Source organism: Talpa occidentalis, unplaced genomic scaffold, assembly GCF_014898055.3.
Source record: "Talpa occidentalis isolate TD23 unplaced genomic scaffold, MPIMG_talOcc4v2.1 talOcc4.5, whole genome shotgun sequence".
In the NCBI taxonomy this organism is placed as follows: Eukaryota; Metazoa; Chordata; class Mammalia; order Eulipotyphla; family Talpidae; genus Talpa; species Talpa occidentalis.
This window is the reverse complement of record NW_023604861.1, coordinates 42488019-42502782: the sequence shown is the minus strand read 5'-3', so window position 1 is coordinate 42502782 and position 14764 is coordinate 42488019. Positions and strand designations below refer to the sequence as shown.

At 37.0% G+C, this 14764-nt stretch overlaps 1 protein-coding gene across 1 annotated transcript in view; it reads right to left on the bottom strand.

Moving 5' to 3' along the window:
- Positions 1 to 2054: 2054 nt before the first annotated feature.
- Positions 2055 to 14764, bottom strand: part of GTF2F2 (general transcription factor IIF subunit 2) — a 128621-nt gene continuing 115911 nt past the window's right edge. The window contains exon 8 of the mRNA XM_037526995.2: positions 2055 to 4334. Within this exon, the coding sequence (XP_037382892.1) occupies positions 4215 to 4334 (120 nt within the window). The 3' untranslated portion in view covers positions 2055 to 4214. The remainder of the gene's footprint in view (positions 4335 to 14764) is intronic.

The following is a 14764-nucleotide window of genomic DNA, read 5'->3' as shown; positions in this document are numbered from 1 at the left end:
CTTTACCTAGCTATGAGTTGGTGGGTATTTGAGTGGTTCTCTGTTTATGGCAATTGAAGCTGCTACAAACACTTGTGTATACAGATTTTTGTGTGCCCATATTATTGTCATTTCTTCTGGGCAAATACCTAGAAGAGGAATTGCTGGGTCATAATTACAAAAACCACCAAACTGCTTTCAGCCTGTGTAATTTTGCATTCCTATGAGTAATGTCTCATGAGCAATGTGTAAGAGTTCTGAAGGCTATGCATGCTCATCAACACTTGGTACTGTCAGGTTTCTAAAATTTTAGCCATCAGATAGATATATGACATCTTGTAGTTAATTTCCATTTTCCTAATAACCAATGTTGTTGAGTAGTTTTTCATGATTTGATCACCGTATCTTTTTGGGAAGGTGTATGTTTATACTTATTGCCCATTTTCAAACTGGCTTGTTAGTTTTGTTATTACTGAGTGTCTATAGATCTTTACACACCCTAGATACAGTCCTTTACATGTATTTTATAAGTATTTCTTCTCTATAAAATCTTCAGTCTCCCCTTCAGAATCACTGATCAAAGATTACGTATCTCTGAAGTGCAATCAGCAGTTTCATTCTATACCGGTATCTCTTTGGAGATTCACATTTGACAAAAGTATTTTGAGCATTTGGCTGAGTGAATGCTCACTATTGTCTAAGCTGTGTCCTGGGGAGCATGCACTCCCCAGGGGAGGAAGGCATGGGTGACCTGGAGGGACTGGCAGTAGGCTGACTTAAGGGGCTGTTCCTTTGGTAGTTTATCATTCAGTCATTTGCTTTTTCCAAAGCCCATCTTTTCTATTTCCACTCAACTAATAAAGATTCCATAATAGTGTATCAAATAGCTTTGACAAAGCTCTATTCATTCCTTTCCTGTCCTGTGTTTGCTTTGTTCTTGAGCCCCTATGCTCACACTTTAGGCAGTAAACATGCTAGGCTGTCTGCCTCTGGAAAGTCCAGCTGTTCCAGATTTTTTATCTGCAAACGGTAAGTTAGTTCAAACTGCCTACTGGTGGCCTGTCACCCTTAACTGAAGAAAAGCACAGGGAGCTCTCTTTAACCTCAGCTCTTAGCTAGGTTTTCCAGTCCAGCCAGGAGTTACCGGGCCTCCATTACTAACGTGAATCATTTAACCCCATTTTGCTCCTACTCCCTACTTATCTTTATTGAGGAAAGCTTGCAAAAGTGGAGAGGTAAATGATTGTCACTTCACACCTTTAACATGTAATTCACTAATGTGGTTTCCACTGCTACTTTCACAGGACTATTTTAAAGAAATGTGTTCAGGAAAGATTCAAAGTGGAAAGGTATGCTGCAAATAAGGTAATAATTGGGTTGTTTGCATCATTTTGATCTTGTGTACACAACTGAACATTAGCCCTGTTAGCTCCTCACCCATTCCACATGGGTCCCTTTATCACTTGCCTCTGGGATCCTTAAGTCATTCAGAGATTTTTTTATAGGGTCCACTACAAAGTTATACACCTACTTGGATACTTGACGTACAATACAGATTAAAGCTTTAGCAAAAGAACCTTGACATTAAATAAGGGAGCTACCTCTTCGTTCTGTGGGTAGGGAGGTTTGGTGATTGGATACAAGTAGGGATACCAAAGACAAACTTCACCTTTACAACTTTGCTCAGGGTTTGTGCCATTTTTTGAGGTTGGAGGTGATGGTGGCAGAGGGAGTTCCGGGAAAGTACATTTTGGTATTCATCTTTCCCCAAGAGTATAATTTCCCCAAAGGGGGCTCAGCACTCATGACGGCATGTTAGATAGAAAATGGTTTCACAAAATGGACATTACTTACCTCTCAGGACTATTTCTGATTAATGAAATAGTATTTTAGAATGTTCAACATACTGCTAAGCACGTTAAGAGCCTGATAGTGTTTACTATTATTTTACTGATGTGGACCAACAGAGACGAAAATATGCTTCAAAGGAAATTTGTTCGCAAACCATTAAGAACAACTGCAACTCTGCTGAAATCCATAATTCTGCTTATGACACAACAGAATAAAACCTGTTTCCTTTTTTAAGACATACGCTTTAGAAGTTACTGTGGCAACATATAATTTCAAATCTTTCCAATATAGCACTATTACACTTTGTCAGCTAACACATCCTCTAAATGTGTGCACCAATTGAGTTTAACAATCTCACCTATTAAATATGGACTTCCTGTCCTCATACAATGTGACAATTGACCAGTTGTATGTCTCCCTTATCAGCCTTCCTTTCAGTCTCAGAGCCTAGAAGGGCTATGATTCCTACTTCCTGATTTGGGGCTGCCAAAAGCGTATTTATCAGAGCAAGAGAGTTCTGAAATAAAAGAATAAGGGAAACTTCATGGAAGGATGAGTCTCCTCCATGATTGATAATCATACTTTAATCATTTATTGCGAATGACACCAGTTTACCACCTATGTTAGTTATCTTACTGACTTGATAACAACTGTTTAAGAGACTCAAGTAGATACGTTCATGATAAGGTAAAAAGAAAACTAAAAGGAACCAAAGAAATCAAGTTGACAGAAATAGTAAAGCATAGTTTCAAATGAGACACAGTTGTAACCTGAAATCTCCATGAACAGCCACCAAGTTCATCCAGATAGGCACTGTTGCCACAACAACAGAAGGCAGGGGAGAGGTGACATAGGCGTGTTTCAGGGCAGTACTATAGAAAAGACAAGGGCTTGGGGAACACACATGCTATGAACCAAGTACACGCACGCCTGCAGAATTCTCAGTTCTATATACGTCTTTCACACCAGTATCATTTGCATCCAGATACTGAACCTCTAGTAGTCAAGAATTAGAAGATAATGGGGATATGACATTTGGTTTGTACACCGGAACAAGGTAGGATAAGACATTGGAGGTGTGGTGAGGAATGGGAGCATCCTCCTTAGTCATGATTTTATTTGAGAAAATGCAAATATAAAAATTTTCTTAGTGCAGTGGCAGTCAACCTTGGGATTCTGGTGTTTTGCTGCTAAAAATAAAACAAAAAATATTTATCTCACTGGACAGTTATTTCCTTGATTTGTTTTAACTACACAACATTTTCTCAAAATTCTGGGTTGCTACTTCTTTGTTGGACGCATAACAGAAGCAGGTGGCAAAATGAATGAGTAAAAAGCAACTTTCATTGTGTTTAGTTCACTAAGTTGTCTTTTGTTTTGGTGGCTCTGTTTGTAGGTATGATTTTGGATTGCCTAATAAATAAGATTTGGGGCTAGAAAAAATTAACCATGGACATATATTGCTTTTATTTAAAATTGGTTAAAAAGAAAGACTTGAGAAACATTTTCACCCCCCAGGAATTGACATCAACCTTTCTGCTTATACAACATCAACTTCACTCCTGCAACCCTCCTTTAGTTACTCGACATCACCAGTCACGTGACAGTCAATACATGCCTGCTGAGTATGAAATAAAATTCTAAGGCAAAATTAGTCTTAGAGAGCTTGAAATCTGGATGGGGAACACATATTTTGAATTTCTGGAAAAATATTTCATTTCTAATTACTTTAAAAGCAAACACTGCTAGACCATGATTCTTCCTCCCCCCCTTCAATCCACCCCCCATTTCTTATGTCATCATGATTAGGATAAAATAAGCTAACAAGGAAAACTGCCTTCTTAATGCAAACACAAATGCTCTCCTTTTACTCATGTATGTGAATGTGAAACATGATCACCTGTAAAAAAATAAATAAAGACAGCTTTGTTCTTTGACAATTTCAGAATAAGGAATTTTGGCTTTTTATTCCTTGTAAAGGTTTCTGTAATTGACTACTTTTTCTTGCTAGGTCACTCACTTTGGATCTGTATTATCTCATCTTCTCCTAGATAAAACAAGGAAAGTTCTCACTTGGAAAATATTCCCTAATTTTACATTTTAAAAGTTAGTATTTAAAAAGAAAAACCCTTCTAATCCTTCAATCCCTAATTCCATTATGAATAATCTGTTTTAATACAGGTTAAGTCTATAATAAATGTTTTTTCTTCTCCAAAAACATTAAGTAACTTTACAAGAATTACTGGTTTAAACAATTTAGTCAGACAATGAAAGTATCAGTCATTTTACCCTATAACAGATGGTGCTTATGAATTCAAGTATCAGTGCTCTTTGCTTAGCACATCATTCTTTAGTCGTTCTGTTAGCAAGCTGGTTTAGTCTCCTTAGTCATTCTTTTCTTCTACTTGATAATGTCTGTACTCTGGCTTGAGTTCCCATGTGTTTTTGTGGATCCCTTTTACATTCTGAGTACCAATTTCATTTAAGATTTCCTTCAGGTAGGTCTAAAAAAGAAAAAAACAAATATATGAGATTATGAAGGCAGGAAACTAAATTTAAATAAAACAATAGGCCAAAGTACATTTACAAATAATAAAAACTATGATCTTAAAAGTTCAACAAGATTCTTCTAGGTGAAGATCAGGGAACTGGTTTTTGGTCCTATACATGCAACACACAACAACTGCATTATATAACTAGACTGTTGGCATTAAAGGGGTTGGACGCTCTGAATGCCAGCAACTTGGGAGCTTAAAAAAGTTGAAGTGAAAATACACAATAAAAAATTACTCGAGTCCAATGTCTACTAAGATGTTACCATATGCCAGGTGTAATGTGCCCGTGAGTCCTGTAGCCTCACTCAATTCACAGTTAGATAGGGTCTTTGCTGGATGGGAACCTATCATTTCAGAAGCAGTAGCATATACAACAAAGACAATATTTTGGGACAGTAATATTCTACTAAGCAAGTTGATAACAGGTCTCCAGAATTCTCTGTTCTAAGGTAGAGCTGTCGAACCACTTAGTTTTCCTGAATGACACAGAAGTTACTGTTTGTGTTTACTATCATTTGCATCTTGGTCGGGCTTGGTGATGAGGGATAAATGACAGGACTGCCACAGTTCTTAGGGGATTAATGGAGGAGGAAAGAACTTTGCATTTTGATCCCTGAAAGTTCACTAGACATTATTTACCAAATGATTACTATATTCATGCAAATGACAGCTGCAATAAAACTAATACTAGGCTCCTCCCCTCCCCCCTATGGCTCAAGGAGTTAAGTTTCAGCACTATCAACCTATTGGCAGCCACTGCAGGACGAGTTCGATTCCCGGCCAGAGAGGTGACCCACATGGCGCAGCAGACCTCTCCTGTCTCACATGCTGCTCCCCTCAGCACTGTATTTCAGTAGATCTGCCTGTTCTGCTCCCCACTCTGTCTTTGATGAATCCTCTCACCCCCTGCACCTCTGGCCTACACCCCTTTCTTGTATGCATAAATAAATACAAATAAATCTTTAAAAAAAAAAAAGATAAACTAATACTAAACCTCACCTTTGATTGCCAGTGCCCAAAGCCAAAAAAAAAAGCATTCCACTATAAGATGACCAAGATAAATTACAGTACTTTCTTCTCGGAAGAGAAAAATTAATCATTAATTTAGAAAAACTAATTTAATAATAATCTTCATGTGTATTTTTCAAAGAACCAGTTGTTAAATAAGTACCACCTTAAACTTAGTGAAACAAAACCTCTGGGGCCAGGAATTTGCATTTTCACAAGCCCCCAGTGACTGTGATTTGAGGGTTCTCAGTTCTTTACACTCTAGGATCCTCCAGCCTTCAGTCTATTGCTTAGTTTTTGAGGCTCCCCCACTGCTGGAGACTGTGTGGTAACCAATACCACCTTACATTGATCAGTAAAATGCTCTACAGTTTAAACTCTTCATTTATGGAGAAGGCTGGCACTTAGAAACAACAGCTGATTAGCACTGGAACTACACACAAGTTCCTAGTGCAGCTCTGAAGGGCTAGCTTGAGCAGCCTTCCCATTCCAGCAGTCAGGCCCAGCAGGTGGCAGCAATGAATCAAATGAACCCTGGGTTTTCCCAGGAGTGGCTTGCTTGCCTCCCACACCTTCTGCAGCTGGCTTCACTAAAGGACCCATGAGGATGAATAAGCATCAAGGCTTGAGACATTCAGGTAGTATGCATGTCTACCATCTGCTACACTGTTAACTGGTTAGGTAACAAGGTGGGATTAGGGTTACAATGTCCAGCCATGGCACATAATTTTTTTTTGGGAGGGGGTTTGGGAAGAGGAGCAATTTTAAAAAAGTGGGATGCTGTTCACCAATTAATTTCCAACCTAAAATGATTCGTAAATGGAAAATGATGGGTTGAGCACATCTGATTTTCAGTTTGGTGCCAGGAATGACATCTTTGTAAAATTCCAAAGAATGGCTTATTGTGAGACTTGCCAAGACCCCATGCACAATCAATCGTACAACTGTGTGTACATTGCAATGGGTCAAAAATGAATAGCAATTCTGGGTACACTGTGGTGGCCTCATAGAGGCTCTTCTTGACCTCAGGTCTAGTGTGCCCATTTATCATGTAGATATAGAAGATGAAAGCCTAAAAGGGGTAAAGGCAAAAAGTATTCAGAGTGTGCAAATTCAGTTGCATTCATATGAACAGCCCACCCTCATTTTGCAAAATGAGTATAATATGGTTGTGGAGTATTTTATCTTTTATGCTGATGTCACTTTATTTTCCTTTTTAACAATAAGAAAGCACTGAGATGTTCACATTGTTAATTGGTTAGGTAACAAGATGGGATTAGGGTTACAGTGTCCAGCCATGGCACATAATTTTTGGGAGGGGGGTTGGGAGGAGGAGCAAACTTCCTGGGAGTTTCAGGATATTCCAAACTGCAACCTAAGACCATTTTACTCCTCGAACCAAGTGCATTAGCCAGGCATAAAGCATTAGCAGGGAAAGCAGTAATGATAGGGGAAAAACAAAGTCAGAAAGTCCCTAAAAGACAGAGGTGGAAAACAGTAGGATTATGTTATTTTGTTTAAAATTTAAAAATGTCTTTTTCCCCTTTGGCCTCCAGGTTAGATTCAAACTTCTTTCAGGTCTGTCTTTTGCCTTTGATCATTTGCCATTTCTGTCCATACACTTAGCCCATCTGTTGATCCCTTTCCATGTGTGCTCATATGCTTATCCCCTACCCTCAAATCTAAACTCTTCATCCTTCAAGACTATGCTCAAATGTCACTTTCTATGAGAAACTTTCCCTAACAGCCCCACCTCTTAGATTTGCATTTCACACAGCACCTACTGTGATAATGGTAGTGATAGCCCTTATACCATAGTCCTTTATTTACATAGCTATCTCTTCTACCAAATTATGTGTTCCTGTTACAGTGTCTGCACACCACAGAAGCTCAGTGCATTTAATGCTGAATGAATGGGATTGCTTAAATGTTAAACAGGGAACTAAGAGGACTGGGCAGATTAGGGCGAAGCTTGAGGCCCATAGGAATGAACTATGCTAACTCTAGTTCTTTTCATTTTTAGAAATCAGACTCTAATTAGGCTTATAGGGCAATGACCCAATTTGAGAAATATGTTTCCTAGTTAAATTATACTACCTGAATTTGAATGACACTTACTGCTAAAAATTTGTATTAAAATGCTAAAATATTGTGGGTGAAAAAGCCAACCAAGGAGGTTGGGTCTAACAGGATTGACAGTTAACTACTAGTTTAATTTTCCTTTAAGAAATTAATATATTTACTTAAATATTTACTCTGGCACCCCACTATGTGGCAGGCAGAGTGGCACACAGTCTTCATCCTATCAGAGCTCATAGTTTAAGACTAGGGGTGTGTATGGGGGGAGACAAAGGCATACAAACAGGCTACTGTGAAATAAAGCATAATAATACACATATTATACATACACATATTATACAGTACTCTGAAGGGGTATACCTAATCTATAGCCCAAGTCAAGATGTTAGGTTCTTCGAATATGTCTATTTGATCATTTGAATTGAACAGCAATTCTGCGTAAAGACCAAGAGAAACAAGTTTTCCTCTTTTTATTCTAAACAGTGAATGATTTTCCAATTTAATACTTCGCCTGACCACCTGTATTTTATATAAAGGATTCCAGAACTGAGCAGATCTCCTTTAGGTTACATAGAATTGGAAAGATTTCTCATTATAAACAATGTGCAGGGCTGCAAAATAAGATCTGAAATAATAAACTGGCTTAGGTCCAATAATTCTTCACCAAAGGGATGTGTGGGAGAATATTTACAGCAAGTCTGATTGTGGGGGTGGGGGTGGGGAAAGGGACATATTTATATAGGCTTTGTGGACTCCACCCCCACCCCAGGTCAAAGCCAAAGACACTGGGAACTCCAAATCCCATTACCACCAAAGGGAAGGTGGCTGGGACCTGAGGATGGGGGCGCACGGGTGAGGACCCACAGCCAGGAACCCGTTTAATATCGGGGTTGCTCTATAACAATATCATTACAGTTTCCTTGGAAGGAAAAGACAAAGCGTATACTTAACCAAACAGGTCAAGTGATCAGGTCATAATTTGCATTTGTGGGTCAAGATAAAACTGTGGTGGTCAAAGTCAGAAACCCAGTTTCAATTCTCAAGATCAAGACAAACATATACAGAGTCACAAGGCACAGTAGCCAACTATTTTAGTCTCTTTTTCTCCTCCTCCCTTCCCTCCGCCCCCTATCATTTCTCATATTATCTTTTTCTTCTGCTGCTCTGCTAACAAAATGAATACTTTATCTGCACTTCATTTTATTAGGAAATCCAGTGATAAAACACTATATACACATATAATAAATTAACTGTATCTAAATTCCTAGAGGTTGATCAAAAACAGGCATCTCTGACAGAAAGTTGATCACTAAGAAATAATACCTTAAATAAGCTATTAATATGACCCAACTAGGTTTCTAGTCACAAAATTTTCCCCAAAAGGTTGGGGTGAATGCACAATATGAAATCTATATAAAAGATGTCACTGGTTAATACTGTCACCAAGGGGAAAGCACCATACGCTTTTTATAAAGTGAATGAATGGTAAGAAGGCCTTATTCATTCTCTGACAATTCAAAGTATCACTTTATGTGCTTTTTGTGTGCTTGCGACTCCTTCAAGCAAGGCCAATAGAACAGAGGGATTACAGAAAAAGATATTAGAGACTCCAAAGAACAAAAGCCTGTCACTTAAAAAATACACAAACTACACATTAGGCATGAGCTGTGAACAAAGGCAACAGATGTTTCCCTTCTTTAGACAGAAAACTGTGAACAGGAGACGGAAGGTGATGCTGGGGAATTCTCTAGAACATGGGCCATTCTCAGCATTCTTCTCTTTTCTCCCTCTGGTTTCAACTCCTCCTCTTTCCTAATAAACTCCGCTCTACTGGCTGCATTCTTACTTTTGTGGAACTAAGTAACAGAGAGGTAGATAATGAAATGGTCAAGGCACAAATATTTAACTCAAATTTTGAAAAAGCAATTTATTACTACGTTAGCATTTGTGTGCTGGTAAATCGTCTCATTGGCATTGGCAAATGATTCACATGTTTGTATATATGAGTTTGCGTTCTTTGGACCCAAACTTTTAATCTTAACTACTTGTTTAAAGATATACTTTCTAGACTGTATTAGCTTCTTTGTATGCTAAACATAATATAAACTTGGAATACTGTAAAGTATACCAAAGCTGGGATATATGGGATGATCTGCAACTGGGAAAAAAATATACATGTGTAATGAATTTTTAAAGGTTTAACTAGGAAAATGCAATCAAGTATATAAAACTTAATAGGCAAAATGAAAAAAATTCCTTTTTGAAATTCAAATATGAATTTTTGCCTTGAAAACCATGGCAACTATCTATTAGAACATTTGTTGCAGGGGGGAGGGTTCTGAATGTACAAAAAATAAGATATCAACTGTCACAGTTATTATTAGTCTACTTAGTATTACTGCTATAAATTAAATGGCAAGCAAAGAGATTCTGCAGGTGTATATTTTATCAATAGAGAATTTTCAGTAAATTAGGGTTCTTGATAAAGCATTATTTGTCCTTAAAATATTTGGAAAAGAAATAAAATTTTGCATTACAACAATAATAGATAAGTTTTTGCTATATCTAGGGAATAAAAAGGAATTGATGATAACCTGGTAGTTCCTCAAGTTAAACAGTTACCAAGGGACCTAGCAATTCAATTTCCAAAAGAAATAAAAACATGTTCACACAAAAACTTGTACACAATATTCAGAGCAGGGCCTCCCTTGTGGTGCAAGGGGTTAAGTTTCAGCACTATGAAGCCTTTGGCAGCCACTGAAGCACAAGTTCGATCCCTGGCCAGCGAAATAACCCACATGGCGCAGCAGACCTCTCCTGTCTCACCTGCTGCTCCCCTCAGCAGTGTACTTCAGTCATTCTGCCTGTTCTGCTCCCCACTCTGTCTCTGGTGAATCCTCTCACCCCCTTGCCTCCCTACCTCTGGCCTATACCCCAGCTCTTGTATGTATAAGTAAATAAAATTAATCTTAAAAAAAAAAAACCCTAATATTCAGAGCAGCTTTATGCATAATAGCTAAAAAGTGAAAACAATTCAAATGTCCACCCTTGGGCAAATGAATGAACAAAATGTGGTCTATCCATGTGTTAGTCTACTTGGAAATAAAAAGAAATGGAATTTACTGATATACACCACAAGGGGGATGAAACTTGAAACATGCCTACATAAAAGAAGCCAGTCATAAGAGATCACATAGTCCATGATTCTATTGTAGGAAATGTCTAGAATTGGCAAATTTATAGAAACTGAAAATAAATTAGTGGTTGCCTAGGGTAGAAGTGATCAGGGAAAAGAAGAGTGATTGCTAATGGGTATGTAGTTTCTTTATGGGGCAAAGAGAATGCTCTAATGTTGTGATAATGGTTATATAACTCTGTAAGACATTAAATCCCACTGAACTGTATACTTTTTAAAAAGTATAATTTCAACTGAAAATAAAGGTTTTAAAATAAAGGTACATTCTTTAGCTCATAACAACAAATTGAGATAACACAATTTTTTATTATTAAATTATCATAAGTAAAGTAATATTTCCAATAAGCAGTGGAGTAAATCCCATGTACTGGAATATACTGGAAAATATGATGGAATTCGAATTATTTGTCTTGGGACATTCTAGAAGGAAGGAATGGCACCATAAAGCTACAGTACTGAACTGAACTGAAGAGCGTCATTCAGGCTGGCACTACAATGTCTTCTGTGAACAGGCTATCCTGTGATATATCTTGATTCCCCTGCTGAGAGAAATAAGAGGCTTCAAACACTTACCCCAATCCACAGAGTAATGTTTTCTCTAATGCAGAGACCAGTGCAAAGAAAATTATTTCTTTCCTGAGACAATTTCTATAAGGATGGAAAGCCTAAAAAGTCCTCCTAGTGTGTTCAGGGACTAAATAAAGAAATCAGGAGAAGGCAGTTAATAAGCTTAGAATCTTACTTTTATCTCTCTTTAAAATCAAATGAGACTGGAAGGGTGGAGAAGGAGATATTATGGGTAATAGCATTTTTCAAATAAAAAAAATTGTGGCTTACTGCCTAATTAAAAATTATATGTAAATTTTATGAAAATTGCCCAATTTTATTTACTGGTTGCCTGTGTCAGATATTGCTTTTATCTATGTAATATTTCAAGTAATATTCAATGGCTATGTTAGTAAATTTGCCCCAAATTTTACCTCATTTAGAAATAGGTAAAAAAAGAATACTGAAATAGATCATATAATAAATTAAAAGAAAAAATGTTACTACTCCATAATAAACTTGGTAGTAGGCTTTTCAGTTACTGGAACTTTTCTAAAGAAAGTATTAAAATTTCATAACTGTGCTTAAATTTCATCATTTGTATTCAACATAGTTAATAATTCATTTAGTATGAAATTTAACATTCTAAACTTTAAGGTTCCACTTCATAAATTAGCAAATAACTATTTTTTAAAACAGAACTTTCAAAAAGGGTATCATTAATTAATATGCTCTGTTGGGAAATTAATCTTTTTAGTTATAGTAGTACCATTCAAAAATAAAATTTTCTGTTATAGGAAAAATGAAAAGAAAACTGAAAGGGAATATGTAAACAGAAAGAAAATGACAAAGATTCAGGGGAAAAAAGGGAAAAGGAAATAAGTAAAAAAGGAAAAGTAAGTGAATATATAGTAACATAGTAAAAAAGTACTTACTAGGCAGTAAATTTGGAAATGAGCTACAAACATTAAACATAAATGTTTTTCAACAAATGAGTACAGTAAAGTTGCAGGATACAAAATCAATACATACACAAAAAAGTCCATAGCCATTTTATATATAATGAACAAGAAGCAAAAGAGGGGTCTCTCTGGTGGCGCAAGGGGTTAAGACGCAACCTATGAAGCTATCTGCAGCCACTGCAGCACGAGTTCGATCCCCAGCCAGAGAGCTACCCACATGGTGCAGCAGACCTCTTCTGACTTGCCCGCTGCTCCCCTCAGCAGTGTATTTCAGTCCGTCTGCCTGTTCTGCTCCCCACTCTGTCTCTGGTGAATCCTCTCACCTCCCGCTCCTCTGGCCTGTATCCCAGTTCTAATATGCATCAATAAATAAATCTTTAAAAAAAAAAAGAAGCATAAGAAATTAAGAAAATAACTCCATGAATTAGCATAAACTCCATAAATTCCTTCAAAAAGAAGGAATATCTTGGAATCAACCTAACAAAGAAGATACAAGATCTATACAATGAGAATTACAGATGCTATTAAAGGACTTAGGTAGTAACATAAGAAGATGGAAGGATATCCTATGCTCATGAATGGGGAGAATCAATGTAATCAAAATGACTACAATGCCTAAAATTATACACTAATTTAATGCAAACTCTTACAAAATCCCAGCAATATTTTCTTTTTTCAAAGATTTATTTATTTATTTATTTATACAAGCACTGGGTACAGTCGGAAGCGCGGGAGGGTGAGAGAATTCACCAGAGCCAGAGCAGTGAGCAGAACAGGCAGACTGACGAAGTTCACTGCTGAGGGGAGCAGTGGGCGTGGTAGGAGAGGTCTGCACGCCATGTGGGACCCTTACCGGCGGCCGGGATCGAATCTGCGCTCAGCTTCGCAGCCCAGCACTCAACCGCTGCGCCACCGGGGAGGCCCACCCAGCAATATTTTCCAAAGAAACTGAACAAAAATATTGAAAATTATATACATCTACAAAATTGCAAAAGCAATCTTAAGGAAAATGGAGAGAAACTCATTTCAAACTTTATCACAAAGTGACAGTACTAAAAACAACATGCAACTGACACAAAAATAGACATGTGGACCAATGGAACAGAATTGAAAGTTCAGAAATAAACCTACGCCTAAACCAGCACCTAATCTATGGTAAAACATCCATGACCAAAAAATGAGAAAAACACAGTCTCTTTAATAAACAGTGTTGGAAAACTGGAAAGCCACATATAAAAGAATGAAATTGGATTACTCTAATATCACACACAAAATAAGTTCCAAATGAATTAAAGATTTAGATGTAAGACTTTCAACGATAAAATACATAGGAAACTTTGATGATACATTTCACAATGTCAACAATAAGGACATATTTGGGGACTCAACCCTTATGGCAAGAGAATTAAAAACAAGTAACTGGAATTACCTCAAGTTAAAAGTTTCTATATAGAAAAAGAAAGTATAAGACATTAAAACACACATCCTACTGAATGGGAAGATATATTTATTTTACACAATATATAACTGACAAGGGGTTAATACCTAAGGTATTTAAAAAACTGACACAATTCAAAAATAAAAAAAAAAACAATTAACAAATGGGCAACAGATATAAACACACAATTCACTAAAAGGGATATCCAGGAAGGCCAAAAGACATATGAAAAAATGCTCACTGTCACTACTACTAAGAGAGGCAGATTAAACTACAGTGAGATAGCACCTCACACCCATGAGAATGGTACATATCAAAAAGACCCCCAACAACAAGTGCTGGAGAGGATGCAGAGAAAATGGAACCCTATTACACTATCAGTGAGAATGTGAGCTAGAAAGCAATATGGATTCAGCTTAAAAAATTAAAAACATAAATACCATATGACTCAACAATCCTACACTTGGGCATAAATCCACAGAATATGAAACCATTAACAAAACTTGTATGTTCTACATGTTCTACAATATTCACAGCAGCATTATTTACCACTGCTAGGACATGGAAGCAGCTTAAATGGCCTTCAACAGACAAATGGACCAAAAAGATGCATATATACATGCATACTATGGAATATTGTAGATAACCACAGAAAAGATGAAATGCAGTCATTTTCAACAACATGGAGGGAATTTGAAAAAAAAAAAAAAGTATGCAGGGCAAGTTACAATGATGAGAACAAATATTGGAATTCATAAAACTGACAATTCAGCATAAAACACTTTCAAATATTACTGGACATCAGCAAACATCCTAAGGGCTCTGAGGTTAAGGGGGGAGGGAAAAGGACCAGGGGACACAAGGGATGGTGGTGGGAGTAAAGCAGAATACCAAAATATATCTGTTGTTACTTTGGATTAGGAACTGAATAAGCTAAGAAACAGCTTAAATTCCATTCTTTATATACCCGGTTTAGATTAATGATGATGATTCTTAATAATACAGAAATTACAAAGCAGCCTTTCTAGAGTAAATTAGCTTTTTCCTTTTTCCATTAAAAAGGGGTTCCTACTGCTAGTAAAGTATTTTTCTTGCCAGTCCACAGATACATACATATTTGAGTATAGAAGGGGCAACGTGGTAAGAGATA